The sequence below is a fragment of the Mauremys mutica genome, chromosome 4 (genome assembly GCF_020497125.1).
Source record: "Mauremys mutica isolate MM-2020 ecotype Southern chromosome 4, ASM2049712v1, whole genome shotgun sequence".
Taxonomy (NCBI): Eukaryota; Metazoa; Chordata; order Testudines; family Geoemydidae; genus Mauremys; species Mauremys mutica.
The window spans coordinates 28,722,897-28,748,371 of NC_059075.1; the positions used below are offsets into that span (position 1 = coordinate 28,722,897).

A 25,475-nucleotide genomic window follows, 5' to 3' on the forward strand; every position below is an offset into this window, starting at 1 on the left:
GGGCATTATTGTTCCTTACATTTTATGTTAGGAAGTGCAATAGTTCATGTCGTTTCCAAATAGAGACTAGGAACTGTGGTTTGGCATAATAAAAGTTGTGATTTTGTGTGAGAGGCCCTAACCTATGACTGAGCTATTGAAGTCCTCAAATCGTGGTTTAAAGACTTCAAGGTGCAGTGAATCCTCCAGCAAGTGACCCATGTCCCACACTGCAGAGGAAGGTGAAAATTCCACACGGCCTCTGCCAATCTGCCCTGGAGGACCCAAATATGGCGATCAGCTAAACCCAGAGCATGTAGGCAAGACTCACCAGCCAGACACCCAGGAAAGAATTCACTGTTGTAACTCAGATCCCACCCCATCTAACATCCCATCACAGGTCATTGGGTATATTTACCACTAACAGTCAAAGATCAATTAATTGCCAAAATTAGGCTATCCCATTATACCATCCCCTCCATAAACTTATCAAGCATAGTCTTGAAGCCAGATATGTCTTTTGCCCCCACTGCTCCCTTTGGAAGGCTGTTCCAGAACTTCACTCCTCTGATTGTTAGAAACCTTCATCTAATTTCAAGTCTAAACTTCCTGATGGCCAGTTTATATCCATTTGTTCTTGTGCCCACATTGGTACTGAGCTTAAATAATTCCTCTCCCTCCCTGGTATTTATCCCTCTTATATATTTATAGAGAGCAGTCATATCTCCCCTCAGCCTTCTTTTGGCTAGGCTAAACGAGCCAAGCTCTTTGAGTCTCCTCTTATAAGACAGGTTTTCCATTCTTCAGATGATCCTAGTAGCCCTTCTCTGTACCTGTTCCAGTTTGAATTCATTCTTCTTAAATATGGGAGACCAGAACTGCACACAGTATTCCAGATGAGGTCTCTCACCAGTGCCTTGTATAATGGTACTAACACCTCCTTATCTCTACTGGAAATACCTCGCCTGATGCATCCCAAGACTGCATTAGCTTTTTTCACGGCCATATCACATTGGCGGCTCATAGTCCTGTGATCAACCAATACTCTGAGGTCCTTCTCCTCTTCTGTTAGTTCCAACTGATGAGTCCCCAGCTTGTAACAAAAATTCTTGTTATTAATCCCTAAATGCATGACCTTGCACTTTTCACTATTAAATTTCATTCTATTACTATTATTCCAGTTTACAAGGTCATCCAGATCTTCCTGTATGATATCCTGGTCCTTCTCTGTATTGGCAATACCTCCCAGCTTTCTGTCATCCGCAAACTTTATTAGTACATTCCCATTTTTGTGGCAAGGTCAGTAATAAAATGATTAAATAAGATTGGTCCCAAAACCGATCCTTTAGGAACTCCACTAGTAACCTCTCTCCAACCGGACAGTTCACCTTTTAGTATGACCCGTTGTAGTCTCCCCTACAACCAGTTCCTTATCCATCTTTCAATTTTCATATTGATTCCCATCTTTTCCAATTTAGCTAATAATTCCCCATGTGGAACCGTATCAAATGCCTTACTGAAATTGAGGTAAATTAGATCCACTTAATTTCCTTTGCCTAAGAAATCTGTTACCGTCTCAAAGAAGGAAATCAGGTTGGTTTGGCGTGATCTACCTTTTGTAAAACCATGTTCTATTTTGTCCCATTTACCATTGACCTCAATGTCCTTAACTACTTTCTCCTTCAAATTTTTTTCTAAGACCTTGCATACTACAGATGTCAAACTAACAGACCTGTAGTTACCCGGATCACTTTTTTTTCCTTTCTTAAAAATAGGAAATATGTTAGCAATTCTCCAGTCATACGGTTGTTGAACCTTCCTTTTTCTTTTGAAAAGTATAATTTGATTGTATATTTTTGAAGACAGAAAAATGAATTATTCAATCAGCTGTTTTCTTTTCAAGACAAAGGTTAGCAAACACTAAAAGAGTAGCAGATTGTCACTGTTGGGTTCCATCTCACTGCCACAGGGAATGAAAGGGAACTCAGGAAAGGCTGCACCTGCTCCATTCTTTATGCCCTCCTACAGGAGCACAAGATGGCACAGGCACAGCCCCAACAGACACTGCTAGTCAAAAGACTGATCTCATTGCACATGAAGTGCATTCACATCTACAGCAAGATCCACACTGACACATATTTGAAGAGGAACACTTGACTGTGATTTGGTACAAAAATCCATCTGTATCAACATTTGATGTGCCACTTTCCCCATGCAGCAAAATCAAATGTCTTGTCTTCACATTCCAGTTCTGCACAACTCTGCCACTGTCTACACATCTCAGCTCCTCCCTTTTTTACTCCTTCTACCTGATCTTCTCTCTAGTTAATATCCTTTTTAAATCTCCCTATTTTCATCTTTTGCCTTTCCTTACTAGCCTTTATTCCTTGAATTCACTCCTTTACATTGTGTACCAAATGACTTCCCTGACCTCATTGAAGTTCCTCCTAAAACATACTATTTCTGGTGAATGAGAGGTCATCAATAACAGAAGTGAGTTTAAGGAAAAAATTAAATAATATGCCTACACCATTTTGATCCCATTATCTGTATTACATACCCAACCTGTATTATCTAATTTAGGGCCAGATACTCATGGCGAGTAGTATCTCATTCCTCAAATGCTTCCAATGGAATTAATGGGAGCACTCAAAAAGTAAGGTATTAGCCAACATGAGTAAGGATATCAGAATCTGACCCTAACAACGTAAGCTTCTGGGGCAAGGACTATGTATTTCTCCAGGTTTTGCACAGTGTTGAGCGCATTTATGGAATTAAATTAATAACGATAATTATCCAACATTCCTATCAGATGCTCTGAAGATTTTATTGAGCCATTTTATACCCCCCAACACAGCATTAGATAATAAGTTGTGACAGCAGGCTCACTCCTACTTGAAAGTTAAGGTGCCCAAAATCAACCAGGGCAAGGACCATGCAAAAAGAAAGGAACAAAGTTTTAAATAAAACAAAGTCAGAGGCTAAATCCTAATGACATGGACAGAACATGGAAATTAAAGCATAATTTTATCATCATCTACACAATGAAAACAACGAAATACAATCAGACAGATTCTATAATCCAGAAAAACTGCTGCAGAGTTGGGCTCAGTAGTTCTAAACTGACCTTACCTGCATCAAACATTTCAAGCAGATTAACTAAAGTCTCAAATGCTGCAAGACGCACACTGCTGCCTTCATCTCTTGCTAGTTCTACTAATTCAGGAAGCACTACATTTTTTGTTAGTTCTGTCCTGCAAAGCAAGCAAAATGGTTAGGGAAGACAAATAATAAAACAATGTTTACATAGCATCAAACCCAACATAACTTTGTCCTGAAGGCTGTATAGTTACTCTTCAATTTCCTAATTAGGAAAAACTGAAAAAAGCTGCAGGAAAACAAAAATTAAAGTAAAAAACAAAACAAAACAACCTCCGGAGATTTTGTAGCCAGCTAAAAACTGACTAAAGTTTAAAATACAAATCATACCCTCTCGTGATTAAAGAAAATTACTTAGCTTATCTCAAATAACAGATTTTTCCAGATTGCACTGTATGTACAAACAGCAAAGAGTTATGACGATTTAATATGGGTCACACAGAAGAGTTCTCTGCAAGAGTATTCAGAAACTCTCACTGCTACAAAAGAGCAAGGTCTTAAATGTAAATGACAAAATATGAGCCATGACTACTGAAGATGCATGGGAATAACTTGTCCTCACTACATAAGATGGCACAGGCCAAAAGGTAAGCCCTTCTATATGGAAGGCCTGCTGCCATTATCTGGAGGAATTGTGAGGCTGCCTGACTGGCTGACCCAACATCAGTGTTGGGTTCTTCAAAGCCAGTTCTAGGGAAGTGAGGGAAGGGGATCCTTCTTTCCCAGTTGCTAACAATATCTGTTGAAGGTAGTCTCGGCAACTTCAGTCTCAACATCTGCTACGGATTGGTATGTGAAGGGCTGGAATGAGATTTCGATCTCTCATCAATTTGAAGATTGAAGAGGGAGAGACATTTTCATGGCATGGAATTTCATGGAATTAGATCATCTGTACAGAAAGATGAGGTAGTGTGAGCAAAATGGAAGAGATCCATTTCCTTGCACAATGACACTAAAGTGGGGGTAGTCAACATCATTTGGTATGCCTGGGAAATTGTTTATGATTATGAAATAGTGTGCATCAGTAAATAGTAAAGAAAAGGAATGATGTCATGCATGGCTGCAATATTTACATAAATGCAATGATATATCTTGTTAGCAGTGCCTTGATTCCACTACTTCTTAAGCCATAAACACAGATCACTGCTACAGTTTACTCTCCGTAAATACACACACTCTTAACTAGATCCTGTGAGATTAAAGATGATGACAACTGAAGTCATGTCTACACTACATCTTATATCGGCATCATTTATGTTCCTCAGAGGTGTGAATAAACAACCAACCAGAGCAACATAAGTTACATTGCCATAATTAGTGTGGTCAGCACTATGTCGGTGGAACAGCTTCTCCTGCCAACATAGCTACCCTCCAGACATGCCAAACCTGCAAAAAAAAAACAACAACAAAAAAAAACAGAAATTGGGCTTCTTTTTGGCTTAATTGGCTTCAGAATTGCTTTTTGGCTAGTTTTTGGCTTGTAGCTTGTTGCAGCTTGTTGCTTCTTTTTTTTTTGTGATCGGCTCCTGGCAAGCAGGGGCAAGGGTAAGCAAGCGGGGGCAAGAAGGAGAGAGCATGTCGGGGTGCACAGTGGGCCCACCACAGTCCCAGACTGCAAGCCGGGGGGATTTAGTCACATAAAGTGTTGGGATTCTTAGGGACTGGCTTGGTTTGGCCTTGTTTTGAAATGAGATTAGCTTGATTTTTGGCTTATTGTGAAAGTTGGGGTGCTTATTTACTGCGTGAAAGTTGGCAAGTGTGCTATCCTCATTCGCAGGGGCTGGAGCAGTTAAGCGAACAGGAGAGCTCTCTCCCATCGGCTTATAGGCGCTACATTAGAGAGCTTACAGTGTAGTCTAAGTCATGGAAAAAGCAGGAGAGGGGACCAGGCAGAGATACTCTTAGACATAGAGCACAGCTTACGGCTACAGATACACAAGCAACAAAGGAGGTGAAGGAAGAGAGAAAGAAACAACTGTTCAACCGTTGATAATTATTTATGAAATGTTTTTCCTTCTTTATTAAACCGCCTTTGTGCAGATTGTTAGCCACTAGTGACGCTGTTATCTCTTACCAATTGGCTTTAGTGTAGAATCTATCACTTTATGCAAACTTCAGTTTTTCCATTTATAGTGTATTTGTTCCTGCTTGGGCTAAAAATGAGACCACAAGATGATGAACTTTTCTTCATTTCCTTTCTCAGAGTATGATTTTGTAATACAAGAACAAGCCATTTTTGATACAAAAGAGAACAGCATTTTTCCTTCTTCAGCCTTGTACCGGCCTTGAACTTTTTTTGTGAGGGGAGGGAAGAGAAGATAAAGGTCCATATTTTCCTTCTCTCCTTTTCATCAGGACCTATTATAGCTAACTTGGATTTAAAAGAAAAGAATGGAAATAAATCTTTTACACTCTTCCATATATCCTCCTACTTCTTTTATGTCACTTTATAGGAGCCACTTTTCCCTTCCACAAAAAAGTCATTAGCAACTTTATTTTTTGCCTCCTCTCTATAGGTTGTCACAGCAAGTGAGAGATTCTGAGAGTGTGATATAGCCACTGTAGTGTCATACATTTTAATAAATAAAACAGATTATTTGATGGACTTTGTTACATGTTGCCATGTAACCTCCTTTCCACACATATCATAAATCAGAATTCGTTTTACTGATATTATATTGGATTATTTTATAATCCACCCTCCCATAAAGGAAATAACATTTTACAATAGTGTGTGTTACTTATACATTATTGTCAACACCAAATGCATCATAATGGCATCCTACCTGCTGATGGAGCCAAAGAAATTCAGTGAGAAAATTACTGGAAACAATAGATTGAATCCCAAAGGAAAGAAATATCAACAAACAGGTGGAAGGGTGCAGTAAGAAGGAAATAAGTGAACATATGGTCAGGAGTGGGGGGTAAAAATGCATTCCAAATGAGACCCAGGAAGGCAGGGAGGAAGAGAGAAAATGAAATCACAAGCTGATGGGGAACAGGAAGAAAGCTGAAACAGACATTTCCAAAATGTGTTTCTGTGGATTTCCATTTTGGAACCATTAAAGATATATTTAATTTTCGACAAAGATTTAAAACAAATATGACAACAAGAAAAAAGAATCAGTTGTTTATAAATTTGTGATAAAACCATGTCATTTCCAAAAGATGATGCAGCTACCAATGTGTTGTACCAATCCGTACATTTTCCATGCAATTTTTACTCTTAATAGATATACATATATTGATATAACATATTCAGAGTGGACTATAATAAAATGATCTTAAAATTACATTCGGTATTGAGATAGACAAAGAGGGTAAGAATATTTTTTACTGGACCAACTTCTATTGGCAGAAGAGACAAGGTTCAAGCTTCATAGAGCTCTTCTTCAGGTCTGGAAAAGGTAAGTAGAGTGTCATAGAAAAATACAAGTCGGGAGAGATTGTTAAGCATAAACCATTAATGCTTGTTGCAAGAAACCACTTAAAAATTAAGTGACCAATTAATGCTTGAAAGCTTATCTTTTCCACCAGCAGAAGCTGGTCCAATAAAATATATTAAAACAAAATTTATTTTAATATAAAACATTGTAACTACTTACTTATGCTAAACTGTCTTTTGGGGTGGAGGGAGGTAAGGGGATAACACAGGACCTGATCACTTAAGCAAGTGAGTAATTTGAATAAGCTCAATGTCTTCTAAAGTTACTCATGTGCTTAAATGTTTGCAGGACAAAGCCCTTACACAGCAACTATTCAAAGCATTTCTAGTTAATTTTATTTCCTATCTCAAATAAAAGGTAACTGGCAAATCAATCTGGCAGTCCCTTCACTGCATGGTTTTACTGAAATAGTGTTAATTTAACCATGCTACTAATACTTATCTTTTACTTTAACCGCTTAGTAGTTACACAGCCCAGTTCATCACACCCAACTTCAAAAGGGTTAAAGACACAAAGAAGAATCAATCCCACACACGTTGGTACTCCAAAACAACAACAAAAAACACCAACCAAAAAACAAACTGCATTTGTACAGTACCTTTCAAAGATAGGCTTTAATTTCATCCCCTCCCTTAGTGCTGTTCATATATTTTAATGCCAAAAGGGACCATTTATGATCATCTAGTCCTGGGGTGAGCAAACTTTTTGGTCCAAGGGCCACATCTGGGTGGGGAAATTGCATGCAGGTCCATCAATGTATTGCTGGGACCGGGGGTTATGGTGTGGGAGGGAGTTAGAAGTGTGGGAGGGGGTGCGGTGTGCTGGAAGGGGCTCAGGGCAAGGGGCTGGGGTGCAGGAGGGGATGCAGAGTGCAGGAGGGGGCTCAAGGCAGGAGGATAGGGGGCTCAGGGCAGGGAGTTAGGGTTCAGGGTGCAGGAGGGGTTCAGGGTGTGGGCTCCAGCCTGGCACCACTTACCTCAAGCAGCTTCGGGGTGGCAGCAGCGCACAGCAGGGCTAAGGCAGGTTCCCTACCTGCCCTGGCCCCCCACCACTTCCGGAAGTGGCCAGCATGTCCAGCAGTGGCTCCTGGGGGGCGGGAGGGGGGGAGGAGGCGGCTCCACCGCGCACTGCCCTTGCCTGTGGGTACCATCCCCGAAGCTCCCACTGGCCACAGTTCTCCTTTCCTGGTCAATGGGAGCTGTGGGGGGCGGTGCCTGCAGGCAAGGGCAGTGCACAGAGCTCTCTGCCCTCGCCCAGGGGCCACAAGGATTTGGTGCCGGCTGCGGCTAGGAGTAACACAGGGCCAGGACAGGCAGGGGGCCTGCCTTAGCCCTGCTGCACCATGGGGCTGGCAATCCTGTGAGACGGATTGAAAGCGCTGACGGGACAGATCCGGCCTGTGGGCTGTAGTTTGCCCTCCCCTGATCTCATATGACCCCTCTCTGCATAACAGAAGCCAGCGAAACTCACCCAGTAACTTGTGCATCAAGCCCATAATGTTATGTACTGTTCATAACTCCTAGACAAGAACCGAGAGGCAGACAGCTACATCTGTGTTTATGATAGGAATTTCAGAGGGTAAAAAAATTAATCTTTGTGGCCTTGATTCTGTGGTACCTTATATGGTGTATGATCAAGACAAGACACTATACGTTTTAACTTGTCTATAAGTTCAACAGAGCCTTCTCTAGTGCTATATTTATAATTTTAAAAAAATGCAGCTTTCAAGCTTATATAAACAGCTGCCACAGAATTCACATTTACTATAAGTAATCAAAACATGTTTATCATCCTTTTGCAAAGAGTGGCAGTTAGTTTTAAGAAATATGGACTCCTTCCAGATTGTCTTCCATCTTTGTGTACCTACACATTAAACAACTGATATCAGCTGAATTTTCCCATTGATTTCAAGGGGCTTTGAATCAGACCCTTTTCAGAAAAATGTTTTTTGTTCACATGGCAGTTACAAAAATATATTCCTGAATTACATAAAGCATAAGTGGGTGAAAGCTGTGGACAATTAATTGAGAGACTGCAATACGTCTTGAATATCAAATAATTTAACATGCAGGGATACACGTTTTAAATTTTGAAGAGTTTTTAGATTACTACTAAATAGAGCTATATTTTACATTTTGTAGTACATTTTTCAAGTTATACTCACCCTATTCCTTGAGCTATATGTTCCAGTTGCCGACACATGCAGGATCGAACTTCATATTCTACATCTTGGCAGAGCGATTTTACCAGTGGAAGTATTTCCCTTTTAATGCTAAAAAATTGAACATTTTAAATTAATATGAAGAACTAAGTATGTGTAAACTCTATTTAATGAGCACATCTGATTCTAAATGGTTCACAGTAATCTTAACTTGACCCTTCATACAGCAACATTTAATATTTATAACCTTTATGAGCAGGTGCTGTAGGGCAGGGTGATAAAGTACAACTGACAATTCTGAAGCTTATAATTATAAATAGTATAGAATTTTACAGCATATTTTTATAACTAAACTAAAATACAACATGGAATTTTCACAGAAGAGTATTATCCATATTCACCGCAGTTTGTTAATATTTCATTTGAAGGATTTTCAAACCTTTGAAAACATTGTTTATGTATAGTGTTACTTTTAATAAAGATACTTAATAACCAACTTCAGTACAATATTTGGACAGCTGCTGTATGAATACATTGTATAAATTGAAATGAAAGTCCTAGTTATGTTTGTCATCATCAGCTGCTTGCAAACATAACAAAATAGGAATTTTAATGTAAATGGCTGTTTTATAAAATTAAACACTAGGGTGCAATAACTTAAGTCCACTAATCCAGACATTAGACTGATCTGTTCCAGTATCCAGTAAATCAAACAAGACCCTCCAAATCAGCATTTATACACTTTGTTGTTGGCCAGTCCTCTATTACATTCTAACAGATTCTGCTACAGCATACAGACAGCTCTGTCCTAAAAAAATACAGTCCACACAATGTGAATGGACTCAACAGGATAGCGTTATCCCAACTGTGGGCGTGAAACACAGAAGCTTAGTTTGTAAGATAAACAGGGTTTTTTTTATTTGTTTTTGAAGATCCATCAATCTAATCTGAAGGGACTATTGAGCAGTTCACCCCACTGTAGAGTGGGAAACCATTTGCCAACCACTTGTCCTGTCCATAATAAACATGGTCGTTAAGATATTCTAAGACCCTACCAAGTGCAGAGTCGAAGGAATGGATTTCCAAAATATCAGAATAACTGGTTTGTGCAGCTATGTCTTCCATCTCTTTCACTCTTTAAGGTGGAAGAGGCCCCAATGAAGTAGGAATAAGTGCACACTGGACCTCTGTTGCAAGACCTGACCTACATAGTCCTGGATGCTCTTTGGCCCTTCTTTGGAGGAGGTTTCAAACAGCAGAATTTATAATTTAAAAAATTCTTTTTTCAGTCCAGATAGAATTTAAGGAATCTTGAAAAACTTCTTAGAATACAGAAGGAAAGGGAATCTCCAGGCTGATATGGAAACCTTGTGCCCACTTTGGGAAGAAAATCTTGAAGATGAACTTGTCTTTATGCAAGGTGAGGTCCAAGTCATCCTGTGGTTGCACAGCATCTAACATTAACAGGGCATCAATCCTGAGTGGGACCTTGGACACTATTACAATACAGACAATAAAATAAAATAAAAAAAGGAGACCTGCTCAAGGGTTTCTAGTATCCAAGCTCTTCTAGCCAAGAAAGTATTTCCAAGAAGGGATGTTTGAAATGGAATAAATTGAAATAGAACAATTCTGTTTAGTCTTCAGAAAGGTTACAATCAAAGTCAGATTTCTGGAAACAATAAGAAGTCTAACTCTAGATAGACTCTATTCATGAATATTGTAATTATTATTTAATACAGCAACATAGATATTCATAGCACTATACAAACACATACATTACAAAGGCTTCAATCTTGCAAATTGATTATTTGCAGATTGACCCAGCATCCATACCAAGTCAACTATTATTAATGGTAATAAAAAATTGTGGTCATTCTGGAACCATAGGAGTTTCCCTCCCCTTCACATAAGGATTCTGATGTCCAATTCTTTACTTGCAGCTGGAGTTCTGAGCTGCTTTACTTGGTCTTTCTAAGATTTCAGATTTCCAGGAATCAGATTTAGATCCTCTGTAAGCCACGGTCTGTGCATGCTTACAGTACGACAGAAAGCCCCATTCTGTCCTATGTACAAATGAAGGTTCTTCTGAGGTTGGAAGTTTTCTCTATGGTTGCATCTAGTCTTCCAAATAACTTCATTTAACAGAACGAAATTAGGCATAATTTACAGCAGTTCACTTCAAGTACATCGCCACATGGCCCACTTGTTTACCTTTTATGGTATGCTAAGTTGTAACATCTTGGCTAGATTAAAAGCAGCCTCACAAAAAAAGGCCAAGGCCAATGCACACACTATTTAGACTTCCTTTTTCATGGAAAAAACAACAGCTTGGTAAAGGTAATCATTCCCATTTCTTTTACCCAGTCCTAACTGGCTCTGGTAAAATAAAAGTTTTGACCAGAAATCAGCCAATTATCAAAGTATAAGTAGCCCTCCCAACTGCACAATTATCAGGTCATCACAAACTATGCTTAGTGTAGAACCTAAGCAGGAGTCAAAGGCCACCTTTATACACTCCACTCTTGGAGGAAGTGCAACTGCTGTGCTCTGCAACTACCCCCAAGAAAAGATTCCATCCACATCCCAGTGACAGGTACAGCAATGAGGGGTCACACAGAGTCAGCTAAACCAACCTTATGCCATCTAAAGATTCCCCTACAACAGGGAACACTCAGCTGCCCACTTAAGCAAGTTTTATGTGGGAAGAGGTGGAGCAGGGGTGGGGCCTCATGGAAGGGGTGGCGTGGGGGCAGGGCCGGGGGCAGTGGGCTTTTGTACCTGTATATGAAAAGGTGTCAGTGTCAGTGCAGCCCTCGGGCCAATGTACTAATCCTCATGTGGCCCTCGTGGTGATCTGAGTTTGAGATCCTTGCTGAAGAGGGACCTGGGGTCTGAAACTTGGCCCAGAAAGATAATCTCAAGGGAACCCTTTTCTTGAACCTTGAGACTCTGGGAGTCTGAGAAGACCCTGAGAAGGCTCTGAGGACACTAATGTCTCATCTAGACAATCCTGAGGCATGGTTATTAATGTTGCCTGCACAGGAAAAGCTAGCTGAAAAGGGCCTATTTAATACAGGGCTGATTAAACTGATGGTAGAAGGTAAATAAGGTAGTATGGATGTTGTGGTTCAGATAGCTTCTAGGGCTTCTACTCCTGTTAGGTATTTCTAGGTTCTGCAACTTTCAGTCTTGGAAGTGGAGGAGATCAGGTCAACAGCAGTTGACTACTGCTGTGTCCCCCATGCAGTTATGACAAGAAGAAAATCCCAAGCAAAGAATTCTGAAATCTGGCCACACAACTCAAAATTTAGAAACAAGATTTTGCCTTTAAGACAAGAGAGTTTTAAGTTTACTAATTCCTTTACTGGAGATTTTAAAATAGATTTTAATGAAATACATCAGGAAGGCTTGGAAGAGTCTGATTGCATGTGAGGAGACAGAATTAAACTGTCAGGCTCATCAGGAATGGGGATGCTCTCCTGTTGTTTTTGATAGGAACGCATGGTTATGCCTCCAAAAGCTGCAAGCAGGCTGAAAAACCATTGTTTAGATCTGTGGACCTTCCTACACAGAACGATAATCTGGAGAAATGGCATGAAAAATGGTGCTCCCAAGGTAACCTCTTGACTGGGTCAAAGAACGTACACAGGGAAGTTGAAATCTGACGACAACAGCAATGTTTGAACATGCTGAGTACTGTGACCTACCTAATGAACATCGCTTATAGTTAATTAGTATTATGATGGATGGATCTGTAAGAACAAAAGCATTCAATTTTTGTACAATAGAGACAATTATGTAAATCTACTTCTTGTAATATTATCCACTGGCAAAGACATCGTGATAAACATTAAATCTGAAACACATACACACAAACTACTCACATATGAGTTTCAAACTTGTTAGCTAATTTTCCCAATATTTTACAGCTAACTAAGCGAGACTGAAGTGTTTGGGAAAGCTGTGCCTTGGAAACAAGTGGATTCAGGATCTATATGGAAAAAATGAGAGGAAACATTTAACAGTAAAAAAATGTATTCCTGTTGTTAAAAAGTCTAGAAGTACATAATACAAATGTCAATTACTTTTTCCACAAAATTAGCTTGTGATCATAATAATTCACACATTAAGACTACTAAGAACCTTGCATTTTAATATTAAGTGCCAACTATAGTATATACCAAATGTATCTCGGCCCAAATTCTAGTTTAGGATTCACATCACAGTTATAGCCATTACACCTTTGCAACATTACATCTATCTTCTTGTGTTTTTATTTAGAGAATAAATTCTATAAGCATATTTATAGATATTATTTGAGGAATTTTCACACAAAGGGTCCCTTGCTTGGAAAAACCCAGAGGAGGAGGAGGGAAAAGAAATAGTATGAATCTCTTCTTGCCAATTTTTCTCCAGGGACACCCCCTTTGATGTGAACTCTGGTGGCCATATACCCTCCCAACCTTGAATATCTCTGGGATCCATAGGGAAGGGATTCCATTTCCATGTGCAGCCATGACCCACTGCTGCTTCTGCTGGAGCTGTGCAACCGTTTACTGGATCTCCTCCATGATCCCAGAGGATCAGCTGTCAAAGGGAGCCAGAGGAAGATAATATGCCTAGTTGTATTATCTTCTGATGAGAAATTGCCATGGAAACTCATGTGCAGAGTAGGGCAGGGGTGCCGCAAAGAAGGGAACCTCCCCTGCTCTGCCTCAGCTCTTCATCCAACCTTTCATGCACAACCCCAGCAGAATTGAACACAGGCCAGAAAGGGTAGCAGTGCTGCAGAAGCAGCCCTTCCCACCATCTTACTGTGAAAATGTGAACAGATGAACAAGCTAGAATTAGTACACAGAATGTGTTACCCATCATAACACTTAGTGAGGAAATAAGTCATATGAGTTTTGTAGGTACCATATATTATTATTATTTAATATTTGAACAATGGAAGAACCCAGAACATGTCAGAAACTTTCTAAATATTTAGCAAGACACAGTCTTTTCCCTAAAGTGCTCTGAATTTAAGACAGTCCTCCAATTTCCATTACAATAAATAAAATGAGAAGACTCTAAGTGTCACAATACAAAAATGAAATAATTAATAAAAGCCTTATATCATGTGGTCTTATCCAACTGCTGTCCTAAAAGTGCCTCAGCAATTGTATTATACACAAGGTACATTGTTATGAGGCCATCCTATAATTTTACTGTGTTTTAAGGAAAAAGTAGGAAGCAAGTTGACATTTTCCCTAAGTGATCATTATTTAAATTACATTTCAGAAACACATTGGTTCTAGCAAAATAAATTTATTTTGTTATTGTTAGCCTTTTACCCTTTAAAAGCTATTTTAAAAGCAACAATGGATTTCATTTATAAATGTTTTTATAAAGCACAAATGATCATTAAGGGGCAGGTGACAGAATTCTTCCCTATCCCCAGAGCCATAATGTAGACACAAAATACACAGTGTTTGCAGGCTGACCTCCAAATAAAGACCTCAGGCTTTGGCCCAATGAGAGGAACTTGAGGGTTTAAGTCTACTCACCTATAGCATAAAATTAAGTTCAGTGCCGATCCAGAAGTTTAAATTACTAAAACAAAAACTCTTTTGTTAGAACATTCTTCCGCTTTTACTATCATCTTCGAAATTGAAAACACAGACCCTCAAAAGCACTTTATTGATATGTCATTTAAAAATACTGTAGTCATTGTTTGTTGATGTATACAAAAGCCTTTTAAGATGACCTCCCACCTACCCTCAACACATTCCTTTATTACACTATGTTCTACACAGTAGCCTGATTTTCACAGGTGTTGACCGCTCGTTTCTCCTGTTGAAGCAAATAGGAATTGCAGGTACTCCAAGCTTTTGAAAATCAGATCATTATTCATAAAAATCTTTAATCTATTCTCCATTAATGTTTCCAGGAAAAAAATAACATTACCTCATGTCTGATAGTTTCTTTTGGCAAGACTTCTATTACAGCAAGAAGAGTTTCTAGCCACGCATTACTGACACCTGTTAGACACAAATGGACTATATGTTATATTATAGGTCAAGTATCAGAGGGGTAGCCGTGTTAGTCTGGATCTGTAAAAGCAGCAAAGAGTCCTGTGGCACCTTATAGACTAACAGACGTTTTGGAGCATGAGCTTTCGCGGGTGAATACCCACTTCGTCGGATGCACGTAGCCACTACATGCATCCGACGAAGTGGGTATTCACCCGCAAAAACTCATGCTCCAAAACGTCTGTTAGTCTATAAGGTGCCACAGGACTCTTTGCTGCTATTATAGGTCAGTTATATGAAACAACTTCTGATTTGGTGCAGTCAGCTCTTCAATGAACTATACTTCTAAATGACAGTTACATTCCAAAATAGTTACACACTTCTATCTGTTTGCATATATTTCATTAGAAAAGCAGGTTTTGCCTGCATTTTGGGGAGGGGAGAATTATTCTATTACTTGGTTTTGGACAACTGTTTGAAGATGACAGTTTCTTCCACTTAGAAATAACATGCTATTTTCTTTAATTTACTTATATAACACTTTCTATTTTTGCTGCAAGAGTCGTTTTTTATTTTTCCTGTATTAAGAAAATAATTTTCAAGAAGTTAAAAGAAAGTCTCAACATTATGAAGAAAATACTGTAGTCCGTACTTGTGCTTGCTTAGGCACAGATTCCAATTAATCCACTGGAAGTTTAGACTAAGGACCGCAGGATTTCATGCACCAAACAGAAATGTATGTATTTGTTTTATTCAAATTGAAGGAAACTTTCAGCTAAATAACAGTCTGCAGGAAGGTCAATATATAGAAAACCTTACATACAGCAAGCCAGTCCAAAAAAACATCATCAATTAATAAACTCACAAATTGGTATAGATTGCATGTATTATTTTAAATAGTACTGTACAGCCACTAAGGGAACATAAATCACAAAGAACCAATCAGTTATCAGCATAGCATCATGATCCTGACCTGCATCCCTGTGTTCCAGATTCTGTAGAATGATGTGTAGGAAGGAGTGGGAATAAGTATGAATGGACACTGACTCCTCTTGCTGAATAGTCAAAAATGCAACAGCAGCTGTTAACTGCATTTCCACCCCTGCAACATGCAGGACCTCCTGTATAATCAGAAAGGGTATTTATTTAAAAGGATGAGCCAGAAATACATTAAAAGAAAATTCCCATGTTTATTCAGATCCTAGGAACCAGTATATAAGAAGTTAGATACAAAACTATCCTTAAACAACCACTTCCTCTTAACAGCAATCATTTAGAGATACTCTAATCTCTTTTAAACTACATCTTCACAAATTCATGTGTATTACAAATCATAATAATATGAAGCTTTCAAGACAAATAAATTAAAGTGGATCATAATGTTTGACATTGATTAGCAAGGAAAAAATGTAGCACACATTACAATTTTACTACGCTTTTTAGTTGTGGGTCTTGTTCAATTATTTCTGTGTTTAGGGGTAGATGCTTTCTTTATGTATAGTAAGAAAAAGTCATAACAAACCAGCAAGCATTCATTTCAGTTATTCATGGCTTAGAGAGATAAATATTTTGTACACCTGGGAAGGGATACCAAATTGCACAAAGTTATTTAAATTTCCATCACCAATTGATATCGAACATAAATAAAATTTTGTAGTACAGCCTCTTAATAAAAACAGCCAAAGATATATTATGTTATTTATTTAAACACTTCTCTATTTATAGATACTCAACTTTATCATGAACCAACCTCATTTATTAGAAACTCATTCAGAGTGCCTATTCCAAAGTCAAATATTAATAATAATGATGATTAGGGCCCTACCAAATTCACGGTCCATTCTGGTCAAAAATAGAGTCATAGGATTTATTAAATAAACACATTTCATGATTTCACCTATTTAAATCTGAAATTTCATGGTGTTGTAATTGTAGGAGTCCTGACCCAAAAAGGAGTTGTGGGGGGAGTCGCAAGGTTATTGTAAGGGGGGTTGCAGTACCGCTACCCTTACTTCTGCGCTGCTACTGGAGGCGGCACTACCTTCAGAGCTGGGCAGCTGGACAGCAGTGGCTGCTGACTGGGAGGCCAGCTCTGAAGGCAGTGCCACCACCAGCAGCAGCGCAGAAGTAAGAATGGCACGGTATGGTATTGCCATCTTTACTTCTGCGCTACTGCTGGGGGGAGGGAGGGGAGAAGGAGCGCTGCTTTCAGAGCTGGGTGCCCAGCCAACTGCCACCAGTCTCCGACTGCCCAGCTCTGAAGGCAGCGCAGAAGTGAGGGTGGCAATACCATTACACCCCCTAAAATAACCTTGTGATCCCCCCCTGCAACTCCCTTTTGGGTCAGGACCCCCAATTTGAGAAACGCTGGTCTCCCCCGTGAAATCTGTATAGTAGAGGGTAAAAGCACACAAAAGACCAGATTTCACAGTCCGTGACGCGTTTTTCATGGCCGTGAATTTGGTAGGGCCCTAATGATGATGATATGGTAGCGAAAATGTGAACAGGTGTTCATTTGTAACAGTTCATAGATTATTAGGGTTGGAAGGGACCTCAGGAGATCATCTAGTTCAACCCCTGTTGTCAGAATGAAAATTAAAGGCCATATCTAACTAGATCTTTCAAAGTCATTTAGACACATCATAACATCTGCTATGTGTAACCTGTATGAGTCACACTACTCACTACCAATATGTACATTTTGCTCGATATTACTAGAATGACATTTTTAAGTGGTTTTACTGCCTAATTTGCTATTAAAATATGATGCATGTTTTACTTGTGAATCCAACCTTGGTAACACTTAGTTTTCTCTCTAGACTGATCAAGCTCAACCTGTCAGTTGATATTTTTCACAGATGCTTATTTGGTTCTTTTTTAGCATACATATTGGGAGACAAATTATATTTAATGAAAGAGCAAAGAATATTATCTAACTCTTTAGTAAAAACCAAAAATAAGCCTCCAACAGACTTTCTTAAAAAAAACCCCACAAATTACAGGCATAAATGTGACAGACAAAAGATGATCCTGGCTTATGACTTGCTTACAACTGTCATGTGATGATTAGTGCATTTATCATTTACGTAATAAGAGGTGAACAATAATGAAGTCTCAGTACAGAAATGTCAACCAGTCAGACTGTATGTGCAAGTACCCTTTTTCAAAGTAGTTGAGCTAAAGGAAAACTGTTATTCATCTCAAGAGCTGGCTGTGGGCGTTTATAGCTGTGGATGTTTCTACCAGGATGCCCATTATCCAAGTAAAATTAAGCTGTGCTGGGCAGCTTACCAACTACCAGTATAATAAAATGTTCATATTCCTTAATAAGGATAGGTTGCATTTTTTTTATCATTAAGGGTCATATACTGCCGTTGTACAACTTCCATCAACACTATTGGGAGTATTGCCAAGGAACAAGGTCAGCGTATGGTCTTATAACAGAATGGTATTGGGGATCAGAATAAGCAAGCACATAAACATCTGGTTCTTGAACTACACCTCTTACAGTCATTCAAAAAAAAAAAAAAAAAAAAGGAGGACTTTACCAAACAATTAAGAAAGAGGGCAGAAGAAACTGGACCTAAAGAGCACGAATCAAAACATGAGTTCCAGGATACAGATAGGCTCTAAAGACAGCACAGATAATTCTGGCCCCTTTTTAGAGTTATTTATGAAGAAGCTCCCATCTCACGTCCTGCCCCTTGTGCTAAGATTTAGGTGAAAGACAAGATTGTTAGTACATTCTAACTACAAAAGGGCTAACTGCAAACAGTGCAATACAGAATGTGGTATTGTTGATTTTATCTATCTGACACACTTTCCAAACTTAATAGGTTTTTAAATTGTGGGCTGAATTGGCACTTTGGAGATGTACGTTTCTGCAATGTTAAGCTGAAGTTAAAAAAATCAACATAGATTATGTAGGAATAGAAAGCATCTGATTTCAATTTTAAATATGTTCACTGGGTACACAACATAAATAGGGTTACTTACCAACAACTCAAGGTTCCAAATGGGTAGCTCCTCCACAGATCCACACTCTCTGGATAATCATGTGTGAGAGCCACATTCTCTGGATGTGCCTCCTCATGGACCTCGGGAGACATTGAAATGTAAATTTCTAGATTGCTTAAACATGTGCCTGCATTGATGTCTGCACTGAGAACTGCAGAGTTCCACCTATTAAAATGTGTCTGGCTCCCATCCCCACTTCAGTTCCATAGACCTTAAGTTGGACATAAAAATGTATGACAAAAGACATCAGGTTTGTGAGTGTAGATCTGTCGAGGAGGATACCCATTTGGAGACTTATGATTATGGGTAAGTAACTTCTTTTCTAGTCATGAGATCTCCTTCACAGATTCCCACTCTCCAGTGGCAAAAAAGCACTAACCAGCAAACTCAGAGGGATTCAGTGTGATGTCAAAAAAACTAGCTGGTTTTGGTGAACTGCCCTGTTGAAAAAGGCTAAGGTCTAGCAGTTAAGTTCAGGCAGCTATAGCTCCAAAATGTAGAAAGCACTGCAGATTTCTTCAATTGGAACAGATGAAATTTCATCTCTAGTGAAATGTGATTTATGTCCCTTTGGAATAGATTTTCCTTGAAAGAATGCTGCAGTTTATCAACTTTGTATTTGTGTTAATATGGCATAACCTTTTGATGAGGAAAAGAAAGAAAGAAAGAAAGAAAACTGATTAGATTTGAACCCAAAGTCACTTTAGAGTGTAAGCAACGGTTAAGAGCACCATCACTATCATTTCCTAACCTTGTGGAAACAGTAAGATAATTTGTCAACAGCAACTGCAGCTTACAAAGTTGACAAATTGGTGGATAGCAAATTAAAAAAATAGTTTCATAGATTATAAAATAATTTGTTTTGAAAATGGCTTTAGAATGGATCGGATAGCACAGGGAAAGGGCCTGATGTGTAGGAGCCAAATAATATATAACTGAAGTAAGAAACAAAGACATTCACAATTTTGAGAAGCCAGAGTATTGTAAGCTTGTGGGCTCCCTTTCCTTAGAAGGATGTAGACACTTATGTTCGGTGACCGACTGCAGCTCTAGATCAAAATTAATTGAATTTTATTCTGACGCCACAACATTTGGAAAAATATCTCTTAATAAAGAAAATTCAGCTAAATAAAGGCCTTCAAAAAACCTCATTCTGGTGGCACTGAGATCCACCAAATCATGGAGATCAAAAAGGAAAGCAGCTATCAATGCCAAATACAAAGGAGTTATTAGGTGCACAGAACATACACTGAGGAATATATCTAAGCTGCCTATGAATCTGCATTTCAGTGATTACCAAGGTTCATGAGGAGGTGCATGCAGATATCCAGATGGTGGGGGATCTACGTAGGAGAACCCATAACAAGACATCAGTGTTTTTCAACTGTAGAGAATGTACAAAAATTTCATATACATGATTTTATTTTAATTTCTGAACTATGTATATCATAGCTGATTTAACCAATATAACACAGTATTGATGCTCAAACTTGACCGTACTTTCTCTGAGTTATATTAAAAGGGTCTGAAATTTAATCTTGTTTATCCCAATCTTAAAATCTGTATGGTAAAAGGTGAAAGTTTTTTGTTTGATGGTTTATTTAGTTGTTGTTTTGTTCTGAATATTAAAAATGACAAATATAAAATTTCAATGGAAAATTTTTCCTTTCTGTGTAATTTCTGCAATTGCACAGGCAAGATTACCAGGTTTCATTTACCAATTTCTGCCAACAAGTAGAGATAAAATTCTTAATCCAGACAGTCATAATGTCTTTCAATTACCTTTTCTTCAGTCTATTTTATGCACAGCATTGACAAAAGGAGCATTTGTTCTTACCTGTGAGTTCTGCGAATACATTCAAACACCAAATGAGGAAGATGAGTTTACTACCCAATTAGCTCATGGTGATAAAAAGCTGCAGAAACACATAGCAATTACTATGTCTTTCACTTTACAGTTGTAGATACAAATTTACAAAAGTGGGTGAACATCATTATTCCATCTCACATATGGGAAACAGAGGTGCAGAGAGATTAACAGACAATTCAATTCCCTTTGAAGTGAGACAACTCCCACTATTTTCAATGGGAATTAGATCAAGTGACAGCTATACAAAATTTCCAGTTACTGGTCAGTTCATCAGCAGTAATATTTCTGCAACAGACATAAACAAAAATCAAACATAACAAAAGCCTGTCAATGCTAAAAAATATTTGCAATCAAAACCAATAAGAGCATTTATCAACCCACCCAGCAAAAATAGGAAACTACAACTATTCCTCTGTTAGGGCTTGTCTAGATGAAGAGTTAGTGCATGGCAAGCTGGGGTGTAAGTCTACAGCGCACTAGTGTGCGGCCCACTAACTGACTGCGTGGACCTTGCTACTGTGCGATAAAAATTTCCTAGTGTGCTTTGACCATCTCTTGTTTCAAACAGCAGTAGGTCAAAGCACACTAGGGAACTTCCAGCATGCAGTCCATGGTCCACACAGCCACTTAGTAAGGCTACTCCCATCTTTTCATGTACTGTGTATTTATACCTGCTACTGTATTTTCCACTCCAGGCATCTGATGAAGTGGGTTCTAGCCCATGAAAGCTTATGCCCAAATAAATTTGTTAGTCTCTAAGGTGCCACAGGGACGCCTCATTGTTTTTTCTCCATCTAGACAAGCTCTTAATGAAAGTAAACAGATAGTAAAGCAACTGTTAGAGGAACGGCTTATACTAATGTCTATAGACATTAACAAAACTCACAAGTATTTCACAGAGTTTAATAGGGTTTAAGGCCAGAAGGGACCATGAGATCATCTACTGTTACCTCCTGTTTACCAAAGGCCATAACATTTCACCCAGTTACCTCTGCATTGAGCCCAATAACTTGTGTTTGACTAAAGCATATCATCCAGAAGGGCATCCAGTCTCGATCTAAAGAAGTCAAGGGATTCACCACTTTCTTTAATAGTTTGTTGTAGTGGTTAATCACCCTCACTATTAATAATTTGAGACTAATTTCAAATTTGAATATGTCTGGTTTTGGCTTCCAGACATTGGTTCTTGTTATGCCTTTCTCTGCTAGAGCCCAGTATTTTCTCCCTGTGAAGGTATTTATACACTGTAACCAAGTCACTTCTCAAACCTCTTTTTGATAAATTGAACAGACTGAGTACTTTAAGTCTCTCACTGTAAAGGCATTTTCTCCAGCCCTTGAATCATTGTTGTAGCTCTTTTCTGAACCCTCTCCAAATTTTTAAACATACTCCTAAAAATGCAGACACCAGAACTGTATGCAGTGTTCTATTATCAATCTTACCAAATGCCATATACAGAGGTACAATCACTACTCCCCTTTATACATCCAAAGATCACATTAGCCATTTTCACCACAGCACTGCATTGGGAGCTCACAATAATTGCTTATCCACTATGACCCCTACATTTATAAGAACAAAATCTCCTTTTTGCTATATATTGCCAGAAAGTAAGTATATAAAAAGCAATAGAAGTAGTACCAGCAACCAACAGGCCAGCAATATTTAATGTAGAAAATGGCCTTTCTGGAAGTGAGAATCTCAACTTTCAAGTGTCACACAATTTAAGAAAAAAAATAAATCTAAGTTGCTGATTTTTAGTGCACCTTCATTTCAAGAAGTCTCTCTCTACCAAAGCATATCATAGCATCAAGAACATCTCAGATGTAATTGGATTCAGTATTTTAAGCAGCAAATTCCAGAAATTCTTCAAGTCAGCAAGTTAGTTTAGAAAGGGGAAAAACTAGAGTTAAAGTTAATGAATTTTTAATAATTTTGTATCCTCAAGCCACTTCGTTTGTGTTTTCCCAAAGCTATTTGCATATTTTTATAAAAAAGGTCTATTGAACTGGCCTTAACATCACTGAATCTGATAATGGAATTGACTCAGCTGTTTTTTAAACAATGTGTCAGTTCATTTTATTTCTCAGTTCTGAACTCCTCTTGTTCTGTGACCATTTGTTCAGATCAAAGAAGAGAAAAACAGCTCTTTTATAAAAGCCCATGAAGACAAGACCAAGTTGACCCATGACGCTCAATATAATAAATGCATCTCTGCAATATGGCACCAAAGGCACTTCTGATTACAAGGGTGTACTGAAACATGCATTTAAGTACCCTAGAGCATAATACCTTCCAAGTAATCACATTGCTGGATTGCATATACTACAGAGCAGGAGGCTTGCTGATATATTTGTTCTTGCACTTTTAATCCAACAGCTCGTAATGAACTAGATGGAATAGGTGCGTCACAGATTCAAAATGAAATTGCTTTAATTTCTAACAAATATTGTATTGTCTCTCAAACAGCCTCTTATTTTAGTAGACTGGAAAAAAGAGGACACACTATGAGACTATTTCCTTGAGCAATTTGATAGAATTAGGGGGGAGGGATAGCTCAGTGGTTTGAGCATTGGCCTGCTAAACCCAGGGTTGTGAGTTCAATCCTTGAGGGGGCCACTTAGGGATCTGGGGCAAAAATTGGTCCTGCTAGTGAAGGCAGGGGGCTGGACTCAATGACCTTTCAAGGTCCCTTCCAGTTCAAGGAGATTGGTATATCTCCTATTATTATTATTATAGAATATGAGAGAGTAATTTGTTATGAGTACTGTCTTGCTCCCTGGTCTATGTTTTCCTGGAATACTTTTGTTAACACATTAAGGGTATGTCTACACTACCCGCTGGATTAGTGGGTAGTGATCGATCTATCGGGGATCGATGTATCACATCTCGTTTAGACGCGATACATTGATCCCTGAACGCGCTCCCCGTCGACTCCGGAACTCCACTAGGGTGAGAGGCGGAAGCAGAGTCGACGGGGGGAGCAGCGGCTGTCGATCCCGTGAGGACACGAAGTAAGTCAATCTAAGTTGATCTAAGATACGTCGACTTCAGCTACGCTATTCTCATAGCTGAAGTTGCTTATCTTAGATCAATTCCTCCCCCTCCCCCAAGTGTAGATCAGGCCCAAGTATAAAACAGGTGGACTGAAAACCAGATAAAGCTGAAGGGAAGGCTATAAACATAGTATGTTAGTATAAATAGCTAGTCTCTGCAAAAATAAAATAATGAGAGGAGTGAAATACAAATATATATTGTTGAAAAAAAGAAATGAAGGACCATTTTGCTAATATCCAGTCATCTCTAGAGGGAAAAAATCCTATTTTGAACTGGTCAGATGTTCTAGAATAGAAACCGATTATAAGAAGGCAGCCCTGTTTGGAGCACCCTTCTATAGTAGTCCATGGCATGACCCATGCACCTACCTCAGTTTCTCCTAGGTCCAGCCATAAAAAGAACAGTTTTTCCCAGTCTCCACTCAAAATCCCATCTTTGGTATAATTTACTGAGATACACATACAATAATACATAGAACCCTCACAGTAAAAACCATTCTCCCAATTCCCATAATAAAACATAGAAACGTACAGTGATTTTCCAAGCTCCTTGCTAGTGAGTTCATAGTACTGTTTCCAGTTTCCTTCTGCCCTTGTTCCAGGGTCCCACACCTCCAGGCCATCATCCTGAGGGTGATCAACCCCATGATTCTTCTGTCTAAATCACAGTCTATCAAGTCAGTTCCACCTCCCTGTACTGACTATTCAGCTTAGGAAGGTACTAAAACTAGCCCCTCTGCTGTTCTACTAGCCCTCAGCCCTTTTCAGCCTCCCATCACTGTCTCTCTGACTAAGGAAGGTCAGCAGGCTAGCCCCTTTTGGTGGCTCCTAGCTCTCAGCCTCCAAGTATTAGCCCTTCTAGCCCAGAACAGTCACCAAACTATCCTCCCTGCTCTCACCCTAGCCAATTCCTCCATCCTCCCAAGAAAGGCCTACAGAGATTTCCACTCTCTACAAACTGTCTTTCCCAAGAAGCTCTCACTTACCCATTTCCTAGCTTCTCCAGTTTCTGCTCTCAGGCAGTCCTGACTCACCAAGTCTCTCTCTCACTGAGTCTCCCCCTACTGGGTCCAGGTGCCCTCTTTAAACCCAGATGGAATGAGCTGTTGAAGCACAGGTGCACTGGCCCTGCTCCCTCTTAAAGGGTCAGAGTCAACTTGTGACATCAACCCTTTTTAATACATCCTTGTTGTACAGAAAAAACTATCATGAAAATATAAGAAAACCTGTGAGCCTCAGCCATGCCACTCTTTCTATATTGCCCACTACCTTACCCCTCTCACTGAGAATATAAGGAAAAATTCAAGAAAGAAAATAGTTTGCAACTGTTACAATCATTTTTTTCACCTCATTTCTAAAGGTTTCTGGGATTGGATTGCTCAGAATGTTCTTAATGGAACATGAAACTTTTCATATCTACTGGAGGTCAGTGATTCAAATACAGCTCAGGTCAGTAACGAGCCAAATTTGTATCCAACAGTCTGAAATAAGTGATATCAATCCATTCCTTAGAAGACAGTTGTCCATATCATGAAGATCACCATCAAAATGACGCATATGTTGGCAGATTCAGCTAAAACCAAAGATTTCAAGGAGAAACTTCATTTCTACACATGGTCCCCTTCAAACCACGGATGGATGAGTCATATTGTCAAAGAAACTGGCAGAAACTTAATTTCTAATCCCCAGGCACCAAGGCACTCCATGGATATAGCACTTCAGTCTCCACGACTTTCAGTCTGGCACCTTACTCAAGCATTAAATTATACA

At 39.0% G+C, this 25,475-nt stretch overlaps 1 protein-coding gene across 2 annotated transcripts in view; it reads right to left on the bottom strand.

Moving 5' to 3' along the window:
* Nucleotides 1-25,475, bottom strand: part of PPP4R4 (protein phosphatase 4 regulatory subunit 4) — a 109,455-nt gene that overhangs the window by 43,408 nt on the left and 40,572 nt on the right. Inside the window, exons 2-7 of one of the 2 annotated variants that reach the window (XM_045015337.1) lie at nt 18,759-18,859; nt 15,736-15,883; nt 14,698-14,771; nt 12,633-12,739; nt 8,749-8,856; nt 3,112-3,233 (exon numbers count right to left, since the gene is read on the bottom strand). In XM_045015337.1, coding sequence (XP_044871272.1) covers nt 3,112-3,233; nt 8,749-8,856; nt 12,633-12,739; nt 14,698-14,771; nt 15,736-15,856 — 532 coding nt within the window. In that variant the 5' untranslated portion in view covers nt 15,857-15,883; nt 18,759-18,859. The remainder of the gene's footprint in view (nt 1-3,111; nt 3,234-8,748; nt 8,857-12,632; nt 12,740-14,697; nt 14,772-15,735; nt 15,884-18,758; nt 18,860-25,475) is intronic. The other variant, XM_045015336.1, reaches the window with a different exon arrangement.